The 22,488-nt window shown below is 40.7% G+C and overlaps 1 protein-coding gene across 1 annotated transcript in view; it reads left to right on the forward strand.

Moving 5' to 3' along the window:
* The window catches only part of ST8SIA2 (ST8 alpha-N-acetyl-neuraminide alpha-2,8-sialyltransferase 2), a 254,661-nt gene that overhangs the window by 182,832 nt on the left and 49,341 nt on the right, over positions 1-22,488 (forward strand). Inside the window, exons 3-4 of the mRNA XM_075858218.1 lie at positions 7,568-7,696; positions 14,315-14,572. Of these exons, the coding sequence (XP_075714333.1) occupies positions 7,568-7,696; positions 14,315-14,572 (387 nt within the window). The remainder of the gene's footprint in view (positions 1-7,567; positions 7,697-14,314; positions 14,573-22,488) is intronic.

Consider the following 22,488-nt stretch of genomic DNA (forward strand, 5'->3'; position numbering starts at 1 on the left):
AACTGACCTACATTGGCTGCAATTTGAATTTTATTTCTTTGCGTTCTTTAGGAGAATTAGACTGAAAGCCTGGTTCTCTGGGCAACCAATTGTAGATAAACCTGTTGAATCTTCTTTGAAAAATGAACTTAATCTTAAAATCCTTTGATCTGTTTAAGAAATGTTCAACCACCAAATACAATACATGCGGTAGAAGCATTTATTGACATGGTTAAAAAAGGAGTAGAGACACTTAAAATGACTGCTGCAACTGCTCCTAGAAAATAGTCAACTAGAGGGAAGAGACGGATTGGGAACTTAACGTTGCCCTGGAAAAATATCTAAAAGTGTGCATATGTTGTCGGTGAGTCTAAATTGGCAGTAGTCATGGGTTAACACAAGTAGACGGGTTTAGAAAACCATTAACAGTAGCCACCCTAGCAAACTATTAGCCTTTTGTAGGCTCTGGGCAAAATTAAAAATGTGACCGCAAATGCTAAAATATTGTACTAACAACAAAGTCACATTGTGTTAATATAGAAGGGGATGTTCAGAGAGCTGTAGGGCTGATTTCTAGCACTTCCAGTAGGGTTGCTAGTGTCTTAAAAGATCAAGGGCACAAGCCCCAAGGTTTATGTCCCCTCACACACACACACAAACAAAAAAATACACTTATAGACAAATATAGTTATCACATAATACCGGTATACCAGGACCAAATATTACCATCAAACAGGGATTAAATAGTACCTCCATACTGTTACTGAACAAAATTCAATATAGAAAGACCAATATTACCAATGATACCACTATACAATGCCGAAATAATACCGCCACATCATGATCTCTATCATTACCTCTACATAGGGACTGAATATTACTATACTGATACTGAATAAAAAGCACTACACAAAGACCAGTCTTACCAATAATACCACTATACAAGGCCTAAATAACACCAGCACATCATGACCACATATTAGCACCTTAAAGTGACTGAATAATACTACCATACTGTTACTGAATAAAAACTACTGAACAAAGATCAAAATTACCACCTTACAGTGAACATATAGTGGTAGATACCAGTTATACACAGCTCTGCAGACATAAGATATAAGTGATTACAGTATGTGACACCCATGGCCGCGGACCATCGGGATTGCTCACCCCCCGACGGCTGCATCCATGGATCAGTGATGGCTGTTCCGCATCTCCTCCTTCTGCTTCACTCTGCTGTGTCCCGTAGAGTGTGCACGCACGCTCGTGCCTGGCCTTAAAGGGCCAGCGTGCGCACCTGAAAAGTATATTAAATTAGACCATGATCACCCTGGACTATAATAGGGGCCCTGCCCCTTCCATTATTGCCTGAGCGTTGTTGTGTTTACCCATGTTAGGCCTCATGCACACGACCGTAGCCATGTGCACGGCAGTGATTTTCAGGTCGGCCAGCCACGGAGTGACACTTGCGAGCTGCCCACATATTGCGGGCCGTGCACATGGCCGCGTGCATTATTTCCTATGAGCTTGGACCGCAGAACACGGCCATAATAAGACATGTCTGTTCTTTCTGCGGTCCAGGCTCCTGGGCCATGCACGGACCGTGGAAACCACGGTCGTGTACATGGGCCCATAGGAATGAATGGGGCCACAATTCTGTGGATTTTTGGGGGAATTTCGGCCGCAAAAGCACGTTCGTGTGCATGGGGCCTTAGTCTTTGCAAATGTTCCCTTAGTGTTTTCCAGTTCCCATTGTTCCCGTACCTGCTACCAGTATCCCGTGCTACCTTGTTCCTGTGCCATAGAGAGTTGGAGTTGTGTTGTGCCGTATATTATGCCTGCTGTGTTACACTGCGCCTAGTGTCTGCCTGCTGCCAAGGTCCCATCCAAGCCTAACCATCGCTACTGTCTGAATTACCACAGGTACCCTTATTCGAACTATAGACATTTACTTGGTATCCTCTTAGCCAGCTGCTATCCCGCTTTGGCAGTACGGCCCAGTGGGTCCACACACCCATTGTGACACAGTACAGTTACATCCAGTGACTCACAGTTGAGGTCTTCTCTCTTTGTAGTCATTCACTTTTGCCGTTATATCCAACTGACCCAGAACGCCATGAAGACTTCTTCCAACCACGACTTGTCTCTACGGTGTTTTCTGCCCCGAACACTATATGGTCACTGTATAGTCGTAATACTGGTCTTTGTATAGTGATTTTTATTCAGTAACATCTTTGTCTGCTCACTTTTCCAGCACCCTACCCACCTAAACCCCACCCTCTCCCCATATTGCTACCTCCGATTCTATGCTACTGCTGCCCTTTTTCAGCCTATTACTGTACCTGCTAAGCTGCACAGTGTTTCCAAATACTGTACCATAATAGAGTCTGAATTAGTGCCCCCCAACCCCTAAAAAAGTGCCACATAGACAGTGCCCCTGAGTAAATGGTGCCAAAAATTGCCCCCTAAAATAATAATGCCCAACAAATAGTGCCCTATTATGTTCCCCATCCGTTAATTGTGCGCTAGATGGTAATAGTGCACCACACAGTAAGTTCCTCTTAAAGTAATAGCACCACCTTTCGTACCCCACACTGTAATAGTGCCCACTTAGAGTAATAGTTACGCAATAGTGAAGTCTTTGGGCCTCACACAGTATTAATGCCCACCTTTGTGACCCATCACAGTAATAATGCTCCCACATAGTAATAATGCCCACCGTTATTTCGCCTACAAAATAATAATGGAACATCTTTGGTGAATTCTGAAACTCCCTAATTTTTTTTCTAATGATTGATGCAGTTTTGTTACGATTTCAATTATAAAACACATGCCTTAAGATGCAGATGCAGAATTCTAGATTGACAAAGAAACATTAACATGTATAAGAAACATACTTTACCTGCATTTAGGGGAATATAGTTCCTGTAAAAGTAAAGGGGCTGTGAGGACAATGCTGCATAGAGGGTCCTTATATGGGCTGATCACCAGATCAGATCTCGAAAATTGGAAATCCATATCATATATAATTGATGGTGTGGGTTGAGTGCCCCACCGTGGACTACATTTTTAGTTTTACCTGGTGTATGCCTTTAAATTATCCTTGAACATAAATAAGCTTTCATAAATTATGTTTTCCTTTTACAAATGTCCCATATGTGATTTTGTAAAATTGCACTCGTTTTAACAGCAATTTTATATACCGTACTTCTGTAAATGTCTCCAGTAACTCAGTGGAGATATATAAATTATCATCACCCTCTTCAGAGAATAACCGCACTGGTTTCAGGTCATATTTCATTTGACAAGGTGAAAAGATAGGAAGATTGCCTGTCCTCAATCAGCCTGCAGATGGAGACAGGATATTTTAAATGTACTTATTTGGTTCCAGTTGCTCACAATGACATGGCGCTAATAGAAATATCTCTGTATGAACTCTATTCAGATGGCAACTTTCTAAACAATCTGAGATAGTATACTATATAATCCTCAGAAATAATATAAAAAATGGATATTTTATAGTTCAGGCTAAGGCTTTATTTAGATGGGCATATTACGGCTCCATGTGAGCTGTATATTTGGCACAAAAAATAGGACTAGATCCTATCAGGGGAAAGCAGAGAAACTTTTTGGAAAAGTTTTTTTGTTATTGAGAAAATGTTTCAGTTACATGACCAACAGTTTTCTAAGGAATGATTCTCACACAAACTATTATTCACAAAATATATGTCTTTATTAGAAAACCATTCAGTTAAAACAATACATAGCAATCACATTTACCCATAAAAAAGTGGATCTCCACATAAGTCGGGTCTAAAGCCCCAATATAATAAAGTGCAAATAGTGCAAAAAGGGGACTGGTAATTATATCGTAGGATGAATATGGATGAAAAATCATCCAGAAATTATAAAGCATAAACAGAAACCCAGTCAAATAGTAGGGGTTATACAGACCAGAGCTATGATGGAAACCAACCCCAACACGTGTTTCGCATGTAGCTTCTTCAGGGGAATATACCAGAGGTCAGAGTAGGTGAGCATATAAAGCCCAGCTCACCATTAAGATACAAGACATACAGCTGGTAACAATAAGCACCACAAAATAACTTCAGTCCTATAGATTACCACACGTTAAGATGGCAACCTCTTCATTATCATATATGGCTCCATGCCAAGTTAGTGAGGCATGCTTATTTATGATAGTGTCATATTAGTGTATACAATACCATCTGACAAATATCCCAGCCATCCGTCCCCCAATTACGTGGCTTGAGGTCCTCTTCATGTCACTCTTTAAAGGGCTATTCCCAAAATCATATATCCTGTGGGTAGGTGATAATTTAGGATTTTGAGAATAACCATTTAACTGTTCTCTTTCTCTGTCAAAAACATTTTAAAGTTGTTTCTATTAACTCGCACTCCCCCTGGTTTATGCACAGGTTATATTTATGCTTTTCAGTAACCTAGTTTTCCTAGCACATATAGTACGTAGATCAAATATCTTTTTCTTGACCATGGATTTTTTTTAACGTGTATACAGATTCAATAAGGGAGAACATTAAGTCTTCTGGAGAAAAGATGAATATTTAAGTGGTTCTTCTTATCACTATTCAAGTGATCGGTATTGTGCAGTAGGACTTACTTAGCATGTGAAACAGGAACTCTGAACAAATGATCCTTCAATGCCTGACATGTTTACTTAACGTCTAGCACGGAGCTACTTAATGGTCATGCCGACCAAGCTAATTAGAAATTGTTTTGGGTCAAAGAATTACAGTGTCAGGTGAGCAATGAGATGAGAATGAATCAGGGGTGAAGGAAATTAGCTTGTCGCTTGTCATAATAATAATAATCTTCATTATAAAATAACAAGTCAGAAACATATAGACAATGAAGTTTTATAGAATTTAAGAAATAAAGAATACCTGTTGTTACAAAAAAATAAAATAAAAATCACTCCTATGGCAGCTGTAATGTGTATCAAATGTAATGCATCCAGAACGGTTGTATCTGACCTGCATATTTAGATTTTTTTTTCCTTCCTCCTGCACAATTTCTCCATGCTGAGTGAGCAGACTCTTTGTGGTGTGATGTAGGACCTCTGTTGGGCGCTTTAAGACAATTAGATGTTTTACCTGCAGCTCTCTCTCCACTCTCACAGCATGCAGTCTTGTAGGCTTAAAGGCTATGTACACCTTTGAAATCTATGTTTTGTTTGTTTGATTGATTTTTTGTTTGTTTGGTTTTCAAATAAAAATGTCTATCAGTGTGTTTGGTGCAACTTTCTAAGTACTTTTTCTTAAAAATAATTTTAACTTTTTGAGATACAGCTGCTTTGTATCCTGTATACAGAGCAGCTGTGTCTAGCACTGAAACCTGATCTGTCGGGTCAGTGGCACTGACAGGTTCAGCGATAGCGGGTCCTGCGTACAGTATATCTGACACGCAGGATCGAACTGTTACCGATCACATCAGAGACACGCAGGACCCGCTGTCATTGAACCCATCAGTACGGCTGACCTGACAAATTCAGGTCTCAGCACAAGATACAGCTCCTCTTTTTACAGGATACAAAGCAGCTGTATCTCAAAAAGTTAAAATATTTTTTAATAAAAAGTATTTAGAAAGTTTCAACAAACACACTGATAGACATTTTTTTAAAAAAAATGATGATGTCAAAGGTATGCATAGCCTTTAATGAGAGAAAGATACTGCAGGTGAAAAACCCTTTTCCTTGTCAAAAGGCTTAGATAATTTCTTAGAATCTAAAAATATCAGCTCCTATGTCAATGTGTAGAATTCTTATATGAATGTTGAGAATGGAGGATTGATTAATGCCTTAGGCTGTGTTCACATCAGCATTGCCCTACCGTTGAGGGTTTCCGCCAGAGGTTTCTGACAGGTCAACCCCTCAACGGAAAGGGAAAGTAAAACCTTAGCTTCCGACTGTGCTATTCCTTCAAAACAACGGAACCCTCTCACAACGGTGACAAACGGAAACCTTTAGCATCGTTTCCGTCACCATTGAGATTAATAGGGAGGGAAACGTAAGCTAAGGTTTTAGTTTGCCTTTCCGTTGAGGGGTTAACTTGATGGAAGCCTCAAATGGAACCCCTCAATGAAAGGTCAACGCTAATGTGAACAGGCCCTTATGGGTATTTTTTTTTATATTCATTTACTTTAAAAAAAAAAAAAAATCTTTCCTCTGGATCAATAGGAGTAAAACAAACTTCTATAATTTCTCCATCACTTCCCTTTTTCTCATCCCTTGGTTGAATTTAATGGACATATGTCTGTTATCAACCGTACTAACTATGTAACTATGTAACACGTATTACAGATTTATGCAAAAAATATATCTATTTTACAATATGTACGTTTTACGATTCAATAATTCCAAGCATAAACTGATTCATTCCACTGGATTATATTACAAGATAATAAATGCAAGTAAAAGAAAGTTGCTTTATTAACTTTTGGCTCACTAATTAGAAATAAAAAATGCCAGCATGTAGTTCTTGTGTCTCTTCTCTGGACCACAAACTAAACCAGGGTTGCTGAAAGTGTGATTGTTTTCTAAAGAATGATTTACATCCAGTATTTTTCCATGAATGTCAGCTACATCTCTTCTTTCCATCTTACCATTCCCACAGTGCTCCGTACCCTCAGGCTTTTTATACAGACTCTTTGATCACTTCGTTTCTGGTTGTTGCTCATCTGCATGTTCATAATTTGTGTAGTCACCTGTTCTGCATCTCAATAGCAACACAAAAGGTGCATTTCTGCTCTGGTAGGAAAAGTGAGACAGTATGTAACATTATATTAGAGTCACATTTCTGCTCTATTATATATGCACTAAACCCTAGTATATTAGTTACTTCACCTCAACCAGGAATATGAATAAGTAAAAGCTGTATTAAAATATGAGAGTCTACACACAGAACGTATTGTGGCGTTTTTGTAGCATTTTTGGAGTCAGTGTTGTCTTTTTCAAAAGCAGCATGCTCTAGGTATGACTTTTTTTCTGGCGTTTTTCTCCATAAGCTTCATTATAGGAATCAAAACTCTCCAGGAAAAATGACTGTACATAACTGTAAAAAAAAACACCATTGAAACCGCTTGAAACGCATTGCGTTTTTTTAGTATGTGTTTTCAAACCTGGAAAAATATGTGTGTGATGAAGAGGCCTTAGGCCAGAATCACACACAGAGTTTTGTTGCAACTTTTGGTGCCGTTTTTGGCTCCGTTTTTTGAGCCAAAGCCAGAAATGGATCCAAAAGAAGGAAAGGTATAAAGGAAAGACTGATGCATCTTATTTCTTTTTCTGTGTCCTCTTGTGTTTCGAAAACTGCATCAAAACTTTTTGTGTGATCCTGGCCTTAGGCTGGTCTCACACATGCCATTTTTATGGCAGTTTTTCTTTTGGATCCAAAAAGAGGGAAAAGGATTAAGACTTTCAAACCTGTCAAACACTGCATGTTCCAGTCTATATATTATTTTAATGTCTACATCTACCATTTATAATGACATTTTAAAAAAAATTGCATTAAATACATTGATCTATATTGATCCAGTTTTTATTTTTTAGAGTGGGGTTATCAATAAATGACTCAAGTAGTCCAGCCGGCACAGACAGACGCAATGAAAGCATCAAATTAAATATGAAACCAGCAACAGTGAAATGGAGACACAATGAGACGCTTTCAATGAAGATCAGGTCAGTTTATTAGATCATTGACATCATACATTTGTGAAGAGGTTTTTGAAATAAAGCATAATCACTGTAAAATGAAACAACATGCAACCAATACACAAATCGTGTATATTGATTTCTCCAATTTTAATTTTCAAGATCTCTACTTGCCGTTAGCGAGTGGAAACATACTTCATCCTGAGGCTGAAACCCAGTCCGGTTAAGGTGCAGTCACATATGGCAGATTTTGTTGCAGAAATTTTTGTGACTGAAAATCAGATCCATTCTGTGGCTTGCAATTATTCATGCGCTTGCTGTAAACATATTCAGATGAAGGGAATTGTTTTTTCAGTCACAGAAATTTCTGCAACAAAATCTGACACGTGTGAATCCACCCAAAGGGTAGGAACACACTCAGCGTATACAATGCGGATTTTCGACAACTAATTTCATTGCAGAAAACAGCAGCAGCAGAGTGGATGAGATTTGAACAAATCTAATCCACACACAGCGGAAAAAATCCACAGAAAACACGTTCACAAATTGACCTGCGGTTTTTCAATCCGCAATAATTTTATGCTGCGAAATTGCTCTTCTTTTGTTTCGGGGAGGCAAAACCCGCAGCAAAAAAACATGTGTTGCAACTTTTGTGGTGGAAGCGCTGCGTTTCCACCACAAATATCGCAACTCAGAGAAAAAAAAAAGGCTTTTTTGGTTTAAAATTAATAAAAAAAAGTTAATATTTACCACCCGTGCTTTCTTCTGTTATTCTTCCAGGCCGGCCTCCTGGCTTGAAGTTTCATACCAGTTTTTTTTTGTCCTGCAGTATTTCCACATAAATTAGCTGCTTGCACAGTTGTAGGGCTTATGATGAGAAGAGAGATCTGATACAGTTACAGCTGTATTAGTTGGACATGATCTGAACAGGAATGTTTTCCTTCACTGACAGCAAGTAGATGTCTAAATTGATATGCAGAGTATATTAGGAAATTGCATAATCCTAAATATCCTTAACAAAGTTATGGACTATTGAAATCACTGACAATGTGTTCTATAAGTTACAGTGAGTGTGGCCTCAGCACACCAGCAGGACCACTTTTACTCATTTCCTCTAGCTGGGTTTTTAGGCCTAGTTTTCCACCGAGGTGTGCCATTGAGTAGTTAAGACTGTCCACACAGTGAGGGCTGATTCAGACGAACGTGACATTTTTGCGTGCGCAAAATCCGCTGCGTTTTGCGCGCGCAAAAGGCACTTGACAGCTCTGTGTGCCCTGTTCATATGGATGCGTGGCTGCGTGCTTTTCGCGCAGCCGCCATCAATATGACACTCCGCTTGGATGTTTGTAAACAGAAAAGCACGTGGTGCTTTTCTGTTTACATTCATTCTTTTACTGCTGTTGCGCGAATAACGCTTGTCCCACGGAAGTGCTTCACGTGATATTCACGTACCCATTGACTTCAAAAACGCAGAAATAGAGAACATGTCGCGAGTTTTACGCAGCGGACTAACGCTGCGCAAAACTCACGGACAGTCTGCACTGCCCCGTAGACTTGCATAGGTCCGTGCGACCCGCGTGAAAACCATGCGGGCTGCACGGACGCAAATCACGCTCGTGTGAATCCGCCCTAAGGCCGGATTCACAGGTGCGTTGCGCATCTCGGACGTGAAAAACTGCAGTTTTTCACATCCGAGGTGCATCCATGCTCTGCACTGCGGGACGTGTTATCACGCATCCCCCATGGACTAGAGTCTATGGAGGGATGCGTGAAAAAATAGGAAATGTCCTATTTTCTCACGAACCCTTCACACGGTCCGTTGTTCGGTTTCACCACATTCTGAGAGCCATAACTTATATTTTTCCATCATTTGAGCGGTGTGAGGGCTTATTTTTTGCGGGACGAGCTGTAGTTTTTATTAACACAATTTTTTTGGTACTTACAATTTTTTTTTTCACTTTTTATTTCATTCTCTTGACCAACAATTTTTTTTTTCACTTTTTATTTCATTCTTGACCAAAAGACAATGATTCTGGGGTTTCAAAATTATTATTTTTTTACACCGTTCACTGCGTGAGTTAAATAATGCTATATTGTAATCGTTTCGGACTTTTACGGATGAAGCGATACAAATTTTTTATTTTTTTTATTTTTACATTGTGCTTGGGGAAAAATGGGAAAAGGTTTTTTTTTTTTTAACTTTTACATTTTTTTTACATCCCTGAAAATGTATTTAACCTTTTTTTTTTTTACACATTTTATTAGTTCCCCTAAGGGACTTGTACCAGTGATCATTAGATCGCTGGTACAATACACTGCAATACATGGATGAATTACGGAGGCAGCGTAACTCACTGAGCTACGCTGTTTCCGTAACTCCCATAGTAGTGAATGGCAGTCACAGAAGCAGCGTAGCATGCTACGCTGTTTCCGTAACTACTAATTAGTTCTATGGGAGTTACAGAAACTGTGTAGCTCAGCGAGTTACGCTGTTTCCGTAACTTGACTATGTAAGCAGGAAGTGGCCGGAAGACAGCGAATACAGGTAAGATAGAACGGGGCTTAGGGGGCCCCGTTCTAGAGATAGATGCGGGTCCCAGAGATGGATCCTATGGATATGTCATAAATGTCCTTCATGGGAAAACCACTATTAACCACGGTATTTAACCACTTAAACGACCAGGAACACTGCGATTGTTGTTCCTGGCCGTTAGAGCAGCATGTCAGAAGTTGACACCTGCAGTGTATGGAGCGGGCTCAGTGCCTGAGTCCGCTCCAAACATCATCCCCTCCCCGCTCCATGATGTGCCGGCACATCATGGGTAGGGAAGGGGTTAAGTAAGGAGCAGTTAGGGGGCCCGGCACTGCCGGGTCTCCTGACTGCTGACTATAAGACGCAGGGACTTTTTAGCAAGATTTATTCTTGCTAAAAACTGCGTCTTATAGATCGAAAAATACGGTACATTGGCCCGTGTGATGGCCGTAGTTTTAACGGCCGTCACACGGACGTATAACACGTTCATGTGAATTAGGCCCTAGGCAGTGGTCTCCAACTGGCTCTCCAACTTTTGGGAAACAGCTGGAGAGTCATAGGTTGACAACCAATGCAGTATTGCTACATAGTGCCTTCACAATAAAGCCACCATAGAGAGGGGATTAACACTTGAAAAAATTTCTTTGACATTTTGCGATGGCCGAATTTCTGTTGCAGATCTGTACAGAGCTTTGGCACAAAATGAAAAATGACCCCCACCGATCGCGAGAACGACGGACCTGGACTCCACGATCCTCCTAAATGCACCCCTTGCAGTGAGGAGGAACTTGAATAGAGTTGCAGTCGAGCATGTGACTGCCGCTCCATTCAATGTCTTTGGAGACAGGCAAGCACTGTACTCGGCTATTCCTGTCATTTAGAGGAACAGTGGGTTCAGGACCCGCAGTCTCGTGATCGGTGGCGATCCCAGCGTTGGGGAACCAAGCAGTCAGAAAATTATCACCTATTCTCTGAATAGGTGATCATTTTTGATTCTGGTACAATCCCTACAGAAACGGAAATATGCATACATATTTCAGCATTTCAGCCTTCATTGTCATGTTCCCACACAAGATACGCTGCAGAATTTCTGCGGAAAACGTAGGTAATCCAGTCACAGTAATTTTGCAGCAGTTTTATCTGTGGATTTAGTGTCAAGCATTGATTATAGCAAACTATACAATGCATTCGGAAAGTCTTCAGACCATTTAATTTTTTCTTATTTTGTTATGTTGAGGCCTTGTGCTAAAATAAAATAACAAATCAAGTTTTTCCCCATCATTCTGCTCTCAATACCCCATAATGACATTGTAAACAGTATGTTAGTAATCTTTGATAATTTATTGAAAAGGAAAAACTAAAATATTGCATTACATAAGTATTCAGACCCTTTACTCAGTACTTCGTTAAAGCACCTTTGGCAGCTATAACAGCCTCCAGTCTTCTTGGATATGATGCCACAAGGTTTGCACACCTGGATTTGGGGATTTTCTGCCATTCTTCTCTGCAGATCTTCTCAAGCTCTATCAGGTTGTATAGGGACCGTCGATGGATAGATATTTTCAGGTTTCTCCAGAGATTTTCAATTGGGTTCAAGTCCGGGCTCTGGCTGGGTCACTCAAAGACATTCACAGAGTTGTCCCTAAGCCACTCCTGTGTTGTCTTGGCTGTGTGCTTAGGTTTATTGTGTTGTTGTAAAGATGAACCCCAGTCTGAGCTGGGTTTTTATTAAGAATGTCTCTGTACTTCACTTCATTCATCTTTCCCTCAACCCTGACCATTCTCCCTTTCCCAGCCACTAAAAACACCCCCACTTCATGCTGCTGCCACCAACCACCATGCTTCACTGTAGGGATGGTATTGGGCAGGTGATAAGTAGTGCCTGGTTTCTTCCAGACATGACACTTAGAATTGAGGCCAAAAAGTTCAATCTTGGTTTCATTCGACTACAGAATCTTGTTTCTCACAGTCTGAGTCCCTTAGGTGTTTTTTTGCAAATGTCAGGCAGGCTTTCGTGTGTCTTACTGAGGAGGGGCTTCTTTCTGGCCACTCTGCCATAAAGCCCAGAAAAAAAGTGCTGCAGTGATGGTTGACCTTCTGGAAGTTTCTCGCATCTGCACACAGGATCTTTGGAGCTCAGTCAGAGTGACCATTGGGTTCTTGATCTACTCTCTTACCAAGACCCTTCTCCCCTATTTAATTCGTTTGGTGGAGTGGCCAGCTCTAGGAAGAGTCCTGGTTGTTCCAAACTTCTTCCATTTAAGAATTATGGAGGCCACTGTGCTCTTGGAAACTTTCAGTGCAGCACAAATTTTTTGTACTTTCTCCAGATCTGTGCCTATACGCAATCCTGTCTCTGAGCTCTACAGGCAGTTATCTCCTCATCATGGCTTGGTTTTTGCTCTGATATGCATTGTCAGCTGTGAGACCTTATATAGACAGGGGTGTGTCTTTCCAAATAATGTCCAATCAAATAAATCAGAAACATTTCAAATATGATCTATAGAAATGGTAGGCCGCCAGAGCTAAATTTCAAGTGTCATAGCAAAGGATCTGAATACTTATGTCAATGAGAAATTGTAGAAATTTGCAAACATTTCTAAAATTCTGTTTTCACTTTGTCAGTAAGGGGTATTGAGTGCAAAATGATGGTGAAAAACTTGATTGTTTTCTATTTTAGCACAAGGCTTCAACATAACAATATGTGAAAAAAGTGAAAGCGTCTGAAGACTTTCCGAATGCACTGTATGTGCACCGGTGGATTTTCATCAGTTTCTGTTGCGTTTCTGCTGCGTGACCTCTGTACAAACTGCAACAAAACTCACCTGTTGCAGAATTTAAGTTTATGGGCCAAACACACAGCATCTCCGCACAGAACTCGCAGCATAAGGCTTTATTTACACAAAGGTATGCGTTTTGCGCATTGCAGTTCCGTGGGCCATCAGTGTTTGGTGCGTGGCTGCGTGATTTTCGCGCATATGGCATCCTTATGACACGCGGTTTTGATGTTTCGAAAATGAAATGAAGGAGGTGGTTTTATTTTTCCCTTCATTTCTTGAACAACTGTTGCGACAATCACGCGCAGCACACGGAAGTGCGTCCCTGTTCTGCGCGTGATTTTCACGCACCCATTGACTTAAATGGGTGTGTGATGCGCAAAAAACGCTAAAGTATAGGACATGCAGTGAGTTTCATGCAGCGGACACACGCTGCGTGAAAAACACGGAATGTCTGAATGGCCCCATTGACTTACACATGTCCGTGCGATGCGCGTGATTTTTACGCGCGTATCACGGACGTGAAACACTTTCGTGTAAATAAGGCCTAAATTGACATGCTGTGGAATTGAAAGTTGCAGCGCAGAACACTTTCTGCAAGACTTTTGTGCATTTTTATTCTGCAGCATGTGGCTGAGACTCATTAACTTTGCTGTTACTGTAAATTCTGCGGAATTTCCGTACAGAGCTCCGTTGCGGAATCTCTGCAGTGTTTATTCTTTGTGGGAATCCAGCCTAAGGCTGAATTCACATGGAACGCAAATACTGCAGATTTTCTGTGTGGAAAGTCTGCAGTGTATTGAACAAATGTAATAAAAATGCTGATGAACATTTTCCTGTACAGAAATCAGAGCATGCTTAAGAATTTCAAATCCGCAGCATGCTCATTCTGTTCTGAATATTTCCTGCGGCTTTTACCCAGCAAAACCTGCAGCAGTTCTGTCCTGTGTGAATACAGCCTAATAGGAAATTCAGGCGTCTGCAAGCAAATGTTCAAAGTTTTGTTCATTTCTAGCCACCATGCAGTTTCCTCACTTACATGGTGATTAAATGCAATACAAACACGAAGTAAACAACATGAAAATCCTGTACTAAGTGTTATAATAGTTATTGTACAATTGTGTTGTGAATTAATAAGATGGTATAATCACTTCAATGAGCACACATAGGCTGATAGGCTTTTGGCAAGTGCAGTAAAATTATAAAAGCAACAGAGAACTTAATTAAAAAAAAGCTGCATGTTTCAGAGAGTGAAGCAAGAGAGATCAAGGTACTGTTTTCCTGTATCTGAAAGCTTTAAATAACTGTTCATGTTCTTTCTGCCTCTATTTACAGGAAACAAATCTTGCATTTTCTGGATGCTGAAAGGGACATATCAGTTCTAAAAGGGACTCTGAAACCCGGAGATATAATACACTATGTATTTGATCGAGACAGCACCATGAATATATCCAAGAACTTGTATGAACTTTTACCTAGAACGTCTCCTCTTAAAAACAAGAACTTCAAGACATGTGCCATTGTGGGAAACTCTGGCATTTTACTCAACAGTGGCTGTGGCAAAGAAATTGACTCACATGACTTTGTCATAAGGTAATACTTCACCTGTCTTTAAACCGTACAACGGACCTAGAAACATGTTTTCTTATGTGTGGAGGAAAGGCGATTTAGACATCAATGTGGGAAAGGGTTCTTTACAGTTAAAGTAGTCAAACTGTGGAATGCCCTACCCCAAGAGGTAGTAACGGCAGATACTATGACATACATTACTGAGAGTTGACAGTGGGAGACACTGTCAAACCACTTAAATGTTGCTGTCGCTATTGACTGCAGCATTTACGGGGTTAAACAGCTGGGATTGGAGGCTTCTCAGATTCTGGCCTTTGCTGCAGTAGTCCAGCTGTCCATCACAGACGGCACCTGCAGTGATTATGCAGGGGCAGCTTCTGTGCCCACATGATCAGGGACAGCCAATGGTGGATTAAGTAGACGATAGGCCCTGGGCTGTTACCTAATCATGGGCCCCCCCTTCTCCGCTGCCGCGCCGTTACTATTGTTAGCACTACCTTTTTGTGCAAGCATTAACAAATGGGTGTTACTATTCCCCTTGTCAAAGGGCTGTGTCCATACATACTGACAGTATCACACTGTGCAGGGACACATCCTCCTGACAAGGGGAATGGTAAAACCCATTTGTTTATCAGTTCTCGACTGCACAAAGACTTTTTGTGAAATACAAGGATTTCCTATAATAAACATGTCAGGAGATGTAACAGATTCTCTATATATCCAGTGACTCACAGGTGACGTCTTCTCAGATTTTAGTAGTTTTTTGTTCTTTTCTTCTCCATCGGGTCCAGATTTCATGACTTCTCGCGGCCATGACCCATTTCTGCAGAATATGCCACTCAGATGTCTTCAGATCCTCACTTTCCCAACATTTCCACACCTATAAATGAAGATAAAATTATCATGGTGTCACACACTGTGCCCCTAAATATAATAGCACCATGAATATAATTGTGTCAAACACTGTAAGGTAAAGCACCACATACAGACAGCCCCCTGTAGATAGCGCCATACTCAGCCCATGTAGATAGCATCACTCACACCCCCTATAGATTGATCCATGCACCCCCCTGTAGACAGCGCCACACACAGCCCCTGTAGATAGCTTCACACAGCCCCTGTAGATAGCGTCACACACAGCCCCTGTAGATACCGCCAAACACAGCCCCTGTAGATAGCATCACACACACCCCTATAGATAGCACCACACACATCCCCCTGTAGACAGCATCACACACAGCCCTACCTATACATAGCGCCACACAGCCCCCCTGTAGAGAGCGCCACCACACCTCCCTGTGGATAGCGCCACACACCTCCTTGTAGATAACGCCACACACAGCCCCCTGTAGATAGTACCACACACAGCCCACCTGTAGATTAATTTAAGCATATTTTAATCACTTTCACATTTCCCACCTTTAGTTTATTTGAGGACATTTTGTATCCAAGCCAGGTATTAAAAGAAGGGCTTATCCCCCCTTGTGGAATAAAACAACCTGCAGGACACTCTGGAGTAACCCATTATTCATCCCCGAAAACCCTCAAACCAGTTAGAGGGGTCTAGGCATGGCAAACAATCTGGCCACTCTTGCTCTATGTCATGCTTGACCTGAATAATGCCAAAAAGGTCTATATAATGGCAACATGCTGGGCCAACTACTTGGCACATGCCCCCTTGGGCAGCATTCAATTCATCTCACACTATTGTATATGAATTATCTAACAAATTCAGAAGTTACATTCAAAACATCAAACATATAATCTGTAACATTGTCAAACATTTCTGCTAATTTCCCTGTATTGTATGCTTCCTTTACTGTTAAACCTACTAATGTTGGCAATAATCCAAACTTCTCCTGCCATGGCACATGTATTGGTCATAATAATTTACCCCTGCAGATATAACAGGTTGTGGGCAGCATATTTCTCAAACCTAAAGACACAGAGGTAGCATAACCTCAGGGCTCTCATTGCTGCCATGTACTTCTTACTTATGAGTGACAACAACCAGTGGCCTTCACCTCATAACTCCACATGAAACACAGCAGATTGTAATTTGCAGTATCGGGGCATATTTACATACATTATAATTATAAACCTCAGACAATAGGGCCTGAACTAATAAAATACTGCTATCACCAATCTCATGCTATCTCCCCTCAGGTTTGGGTCCCATTAGTTCATTGTCAACTCCTGTACATCATCATCCTCTTCTTTTGTCTTCTGCTTTTCACTGACTGTCACCCTTGGGGTAACCCACACAATTGTGGATTTAGACTGTACGGTGGTGTCCAGTGGGGGATTTATTATTACCCACCTCCTGGCCACTTATCTTCCACTGAGAAACACTCGGATGCTGCTGACAGATTCACTCAGTTCTTTGGCTTTTACTTTACTTTGACAATTGCTGATGTCAGCAGGACTTGGTTCTTCTCATCTGTCAGTCACTGTTTCTTGTTAGTATACGTCACCGGGCTGTACACCGCACCTTATACTGTGAGCCTGGGCTGAGTTCCCTCGTAAGCCGATTAGTGGAGTTTTACTGCCACAAAACCCTCCGCTCATCTGTCCTCTTCCTCCGGCAAGTTGCTTGTCTACACGGCTGCTAAGAATTGTGACATCAGTTCATGACAAGCACATTGTATTGGCTCAGGCTGCGCCTGCCACATCTCAGTGATGGAGTTCAACATGTTAACGTATTTTAGTTCACGTTTATTGGCACTTTCTGGGGACCCAACCTTTATTAAATTGTTAAAATAAATGCTCATCTTATTTTGGTCTTGGTGATAAACTTTTCAACAGGATTTGTACCTTGTTCTGAGCTGAGTACCTGTAACAGCTCCTACCCACAGAAATATTTACAGATACCATATGTTTCATCTGACAAGTGTCTTAAACCAATTTTTTTCTACTCTGATTTGTTTTACCTGGGAAGGTCTCTCAAGGTGTCTTCTCTTTGTGGGAGGCAGGTATGATGATAAGGCTAGCACCGGTCTGCCAGGACTGTTCTGAGGCAAATCAAACAGCTCTAATGGAATTTAGCAGCAACAGCTGTAAAACCTGGGACATACCAATCAGATCTTACCAAATCAATCCTTGCAGTCTTGGTGGCATATGTGAGGACACACACCATCAATGCAAGTGCCATCAAGAGTGCTTTGGGTGCTACCGATTTACCTTCCTTATCCGTTCACATTCTGTTAGAATCTGGTTTTCACGCCTTACGCTCTTTCATTCTTCTATTTCTTTTCATCGCATAATCATTATGTGATCTTAATCAGATAATTCAGTTGAAGAAAAACATTAACAGATAACATCTTTTTATTAAACATTCACATTGGGCAGTAACTAAAAGTGATACATACAAACTTTTATATATAGTTCACAGGATTTTATGCTCTAAAATTTTCCTTTCACAATAACATTTTTATTTCAAATGGGAATTTTCCACTGTGTACTTTTTTATCTGACACATGCCTCCAATAGTCCAATGCTAAGGCACGCTGGTCTAGAACTTTACATAAAAAGTATGAGTTAACCTCAGTATTTAATATTCCCACAACACTTCTTGAATACAGTTATTAAACAATCTAAATTTTGGATAACATCTGGAGAACTGCTGATATCTTATCATTGTAAAAACTATTCCCCTGTCACTACACACAACTTCTGCAATTGGGAAAATACTGGCCAGGCTTCAGGCCACCCTGAGAACAGGTCTACACATACGATCACATTTTCATACAAACCTACCTCGGGTAGTTATATGTTCTGCAGTCGCTTTAACAGGTAATCTGGCCGGGGTCCACTTTTCATAGGTATCTTTGCTGTTTTAACTATGTCATGCCATGCGCATATCATGCAGGCTACTCCAAACCAGCATTATTGAATCCAGGGACAAGCCAATTTGCTGATAACTGGCTGCACATACTTTCCTTGCCAGGTCTGTCATCTCTTACGCTCTCAATTGGCTTACCCGATGATCCAACAAAGTTCCTACTACCAATGGGCCCATAATCGTGGTTCATGCCAAAAGCGTACCTAGAGTCAGTGTAAATGTTGGCCATCTTACCTTTTGCCAGGTTACAAGCCTCAGCGAGCACCTCCAGCTCCGCTTCTTGAGATGAACAAGAAGGTGGGAGTGATCTCTGGATCATTTACCTCGTGCATCAGTATCCTGTCTTGTACATACTGTATATGATGAAGTAACTCTACATTACAAATTTACATTGAAAACCCATAATGCATATAGATAAGCTATTTCAGTGTGGAGTTTTCTTTTACCACATTCATCTGATGATCCAGAACACTTATAAATCTCACCCCCATCGGGCCCTATAGATGCCTGATTAATACCACAAACAAACAAAAATTATTTTACATTCTGGAATAAAACTAACAATTGTTCAGACAATTTTCACCTCCTTCCCATCTAAATCTGTACAGACTCATCTGTGAGTGACATCACCTCCTGTGCAGATTTGCTGGAGGGGAGTGATCTGTTGCACAATGCCTCATATTGAGTGGAGACTACAGCACAGCACAGCGCAGCACAGCACACCGAGTGCCATATTTACTGTTCTGGAAGGATCTGGAACCATCTACACAGAAAACTCAAAATTTGGGTTACTGTCCAAATTTGGGTTACTCTTATACACATTTTGTAGACCTCCTAGAACCAAATTCATTAATTCAAAACAAGACACAAAAAAAAATTGTAACTGATCAGTCTCATCATTACTCCCCTCTTTTTGGACCATGCGGAAGTAATGTAGCAGAGTTCAAAACTACATATCTCAACATAGTGAGGTTGGGCACTCTAACTGGGGCACTAGTTTGTCCCCCTGTAATACACAATAGCCTGGAACTTAAATGACTTTCTCCTGACAAAACTAAATTTTATCTTTTAAGTAACTTGCAACCATTTACTTTTAAAAACATCATACATTTTCAAAAATAACATTTAGGCAGTATTATAGCACTTGCCTGCATGTGTAAAAACAAAAATAGCAATTGTAATTCTTTATCCAATAAAACAGAGAATAATATATCTGCTAATATTAATTACTGCAAAACTAATAAACTATATGTGGGAGTAGGGAATAATAGGGGTACAGACATTTTCAAGACCCCATGTCTCACATTATCTGTAATTGAAGTAATGTGAATTAACTTCAAAACATTACAACATTAACTCATATCATAACACATGAATATGTAACATAGCGCCACACATTCCAGCAGTCCATATTTTGTATCTTTTATGCAGACACATTCAGCTTGCAGTAATATTTTACTTACTTTGTGTTCTTACGGACAACAGTGCATATGTAGAGATAAAACACATTCCTTTACACAGAGAAAAACTGATTACATTTATAAATAAAATTATTTAACCCCATACACAAGACACTAAAAAATTTACACAGTACTGCTGTTACAAACAAGAGCTTGTAATATAGATCTAAAAATCAATACTATATTGTGGCCACATCAGACTTCACACATGTTACATCCCACACCCCCCTCCCCGTCACAATCTACATGAGTCATCATCATCAATTCCTTACACGCAGCACTCTGGTTTCATTTTCTATCTCTGTCTATTCACAAACAGCCATTTATTAACATCAACACAGCCTAAATTTTTGAACAATGAAATTATTTGATCACATATATCTCATCCTCTCCACTCAGCTATTCACTCTGTGGGTTGTAGTCTATGGGTTTGCTATGTATGTTGGTGATGATTTCTTTAGGGGCCCTGGGTGTGCGCCAATACCAATGTCCTTCACTGTAATTTGCGTAGGTAGTTATACTACTACGACACAAGTGAGTCAGTCATTGAACAAAGGTTGTTATTTTACAACGGTATTCAATCCGGCGGTCTGATGTTATACTACTACAGACTTATTTGGCTGTTATACTACAACAAAATCTATATGCCGGATTATCAAATGCATGCTAGAAATCAGTCTGTACTGATTCCCACCTTATGTCAGTCTGACAATGCATACAACTGATGGTTTTTAAGGACCCTTACACACAATATTACAAGCTAGCAGTGTGTGCTAGAAACGTATAAATTATTACTCAATACAACATTCAAAGTTTTCCCTATTGCACTGGGTAATGGTACATAAACACTTATCAAACTTGTCACATGCACTCCCATATATATCCATTTGACCATTACAATCCTAACAAAGAACCTGATTATTACCGGACCCACTTTTCTAGTTGTTATAGCGTCTTTCTTCTCCTGTTTGTCACAATAATCTTTGGCTGTATGCCACTGGGCTCCCACTCTGCCCTCTGAGGTGCTGACCATACTACTGGTACTATCTACAGGATATCACCGATGAATATCCAGCTCCTCTGTCAATGACTCTCTGTTATAAATGCGCAGTCTGTCAGTTGTGTCAGCGACTAACACTTGTGCCACCGACAGACACTTTTTTTTTGTCAAATCTGTTTTTTATTTTCAACAAGAAAAGAACAAACATACAGAGATAGTAACATAACTGCGCCCATGTGTAATATTGGTTTAAAACATACATGAAGGCCAATAGCTTTGAATACACGTACATCATCAAGAAAAAACAAGCATTTCAGGTACATAGAGATACAGTTTCATAGTTAGAGAATCCATGGCACAATAGGGAAGGAGAAAAAAAAAAATAAGGTAGGAGGGGGGAAGTGGGTAACAAGATTGTGTAACCTACAGTTATTTGTCAGACATCACCTATCAGGCTCATTGCATTGAAAAGTATACAGTAGTCTCTGCATCTCATAAGCAAGTTTATGCATATTCAATGTACACCGGTTCTATAGTGTATCCACGGTTTCCAAGTGTTTAAAAATTGTGTATGAGTGTGGTCTTGCCAACTGGTCAACTCCTCCAAACTACAAATCTGATGAACCTTATCCAACCATTGTGTTTTGGATGGGGAGGCAGTCTGAAGCCAGCAAAGGGGGATTAAGTATTTGGCTGCCGCTATCAGGTGATCTGCTAGATGCGCTTTAGAGGGTTTAAATGACTTTGAGGGCAATGCCAGAGCTATCAATTCCATGGAGAGGTGTATATCAGAACCACAGATCTTATTAATCTCCATAGATACCTCTTTCCAGAAGTCTGTGACCAGCGGGCAATACCACCAGATGTGGGACAATGTTCCCACAGCTCCCCGACAACGCCAGCACAACCTGGAGACCGATAAACCCAAGTGGTACATGCGCTCCGGCGTCTTGTACCACCTTGTTAGCAATTTATAATGGCTCTCCTGAAGCTTGACACACCTAGAAAATCTGTGGGAGTGTCTCAAGAACCATTTCTGTTCCTGATCCGTGAACTTCTTGTTTAATTCCATTTCCCAGGACACTAGAAAAGTTGGGGTCTCAGGTGTGCCTAAGCTCAGTAGCATAGGATATAATCTAGATAATTAGCATTTAGTCACCGGCTTGGCGAGGAGCATTTTCTCTAAGTCGCCTAGGTCCCTATTGCCTTTTTGAGAAGAGAGGAAGGTCGTGCAAACATGTTGCACATGGTTCATTTGAAGGAAGTTGAGGGAGCCCGGTGAGACCAGTGATCTCATTTTAGCCGGAGAGGGAACCGTATTAGCTTCTAATAAGTCCGAAATGGTCATATGACAGAACAAGTCCCATATATCATTTGGAGGGGGGTCCTTATATGCGACATTGTAAGGCAACAGGGAGGCAGGCATAATCGGCGAGGGCGTTAGGGGAGGCACATTCATGACTTTGTGAGATCTCCACACCGAAAGTGTTCCCCTCAGAAGAGGGTTTGTAATGGATTTTAGGTCCCCCTGGTCGGGTAGCCACAACATTCGCAAAGATTCCCTACCCAAAGGTGCTGTCTCCGGTGCTATACACCAGTCCATTAACCCAGGCGATACCAAATCCAACCATCTCTGTAG

Source organism: Rhinoderma darwinii, chromosome 3, assembly GCF_050947455.1.
Source record: "Rhinoderma darwinii isolate aRhiDar2 chromosome 3, aRhiDar2.hap1, whole genome shotgun sequence".
Lineage (NCBI taxonomy): Eukaryota > Metazoa > Chordata > Amphibia > Anura > Rhinodermatidae > Rhinoderma > Rhinoderma darwinii.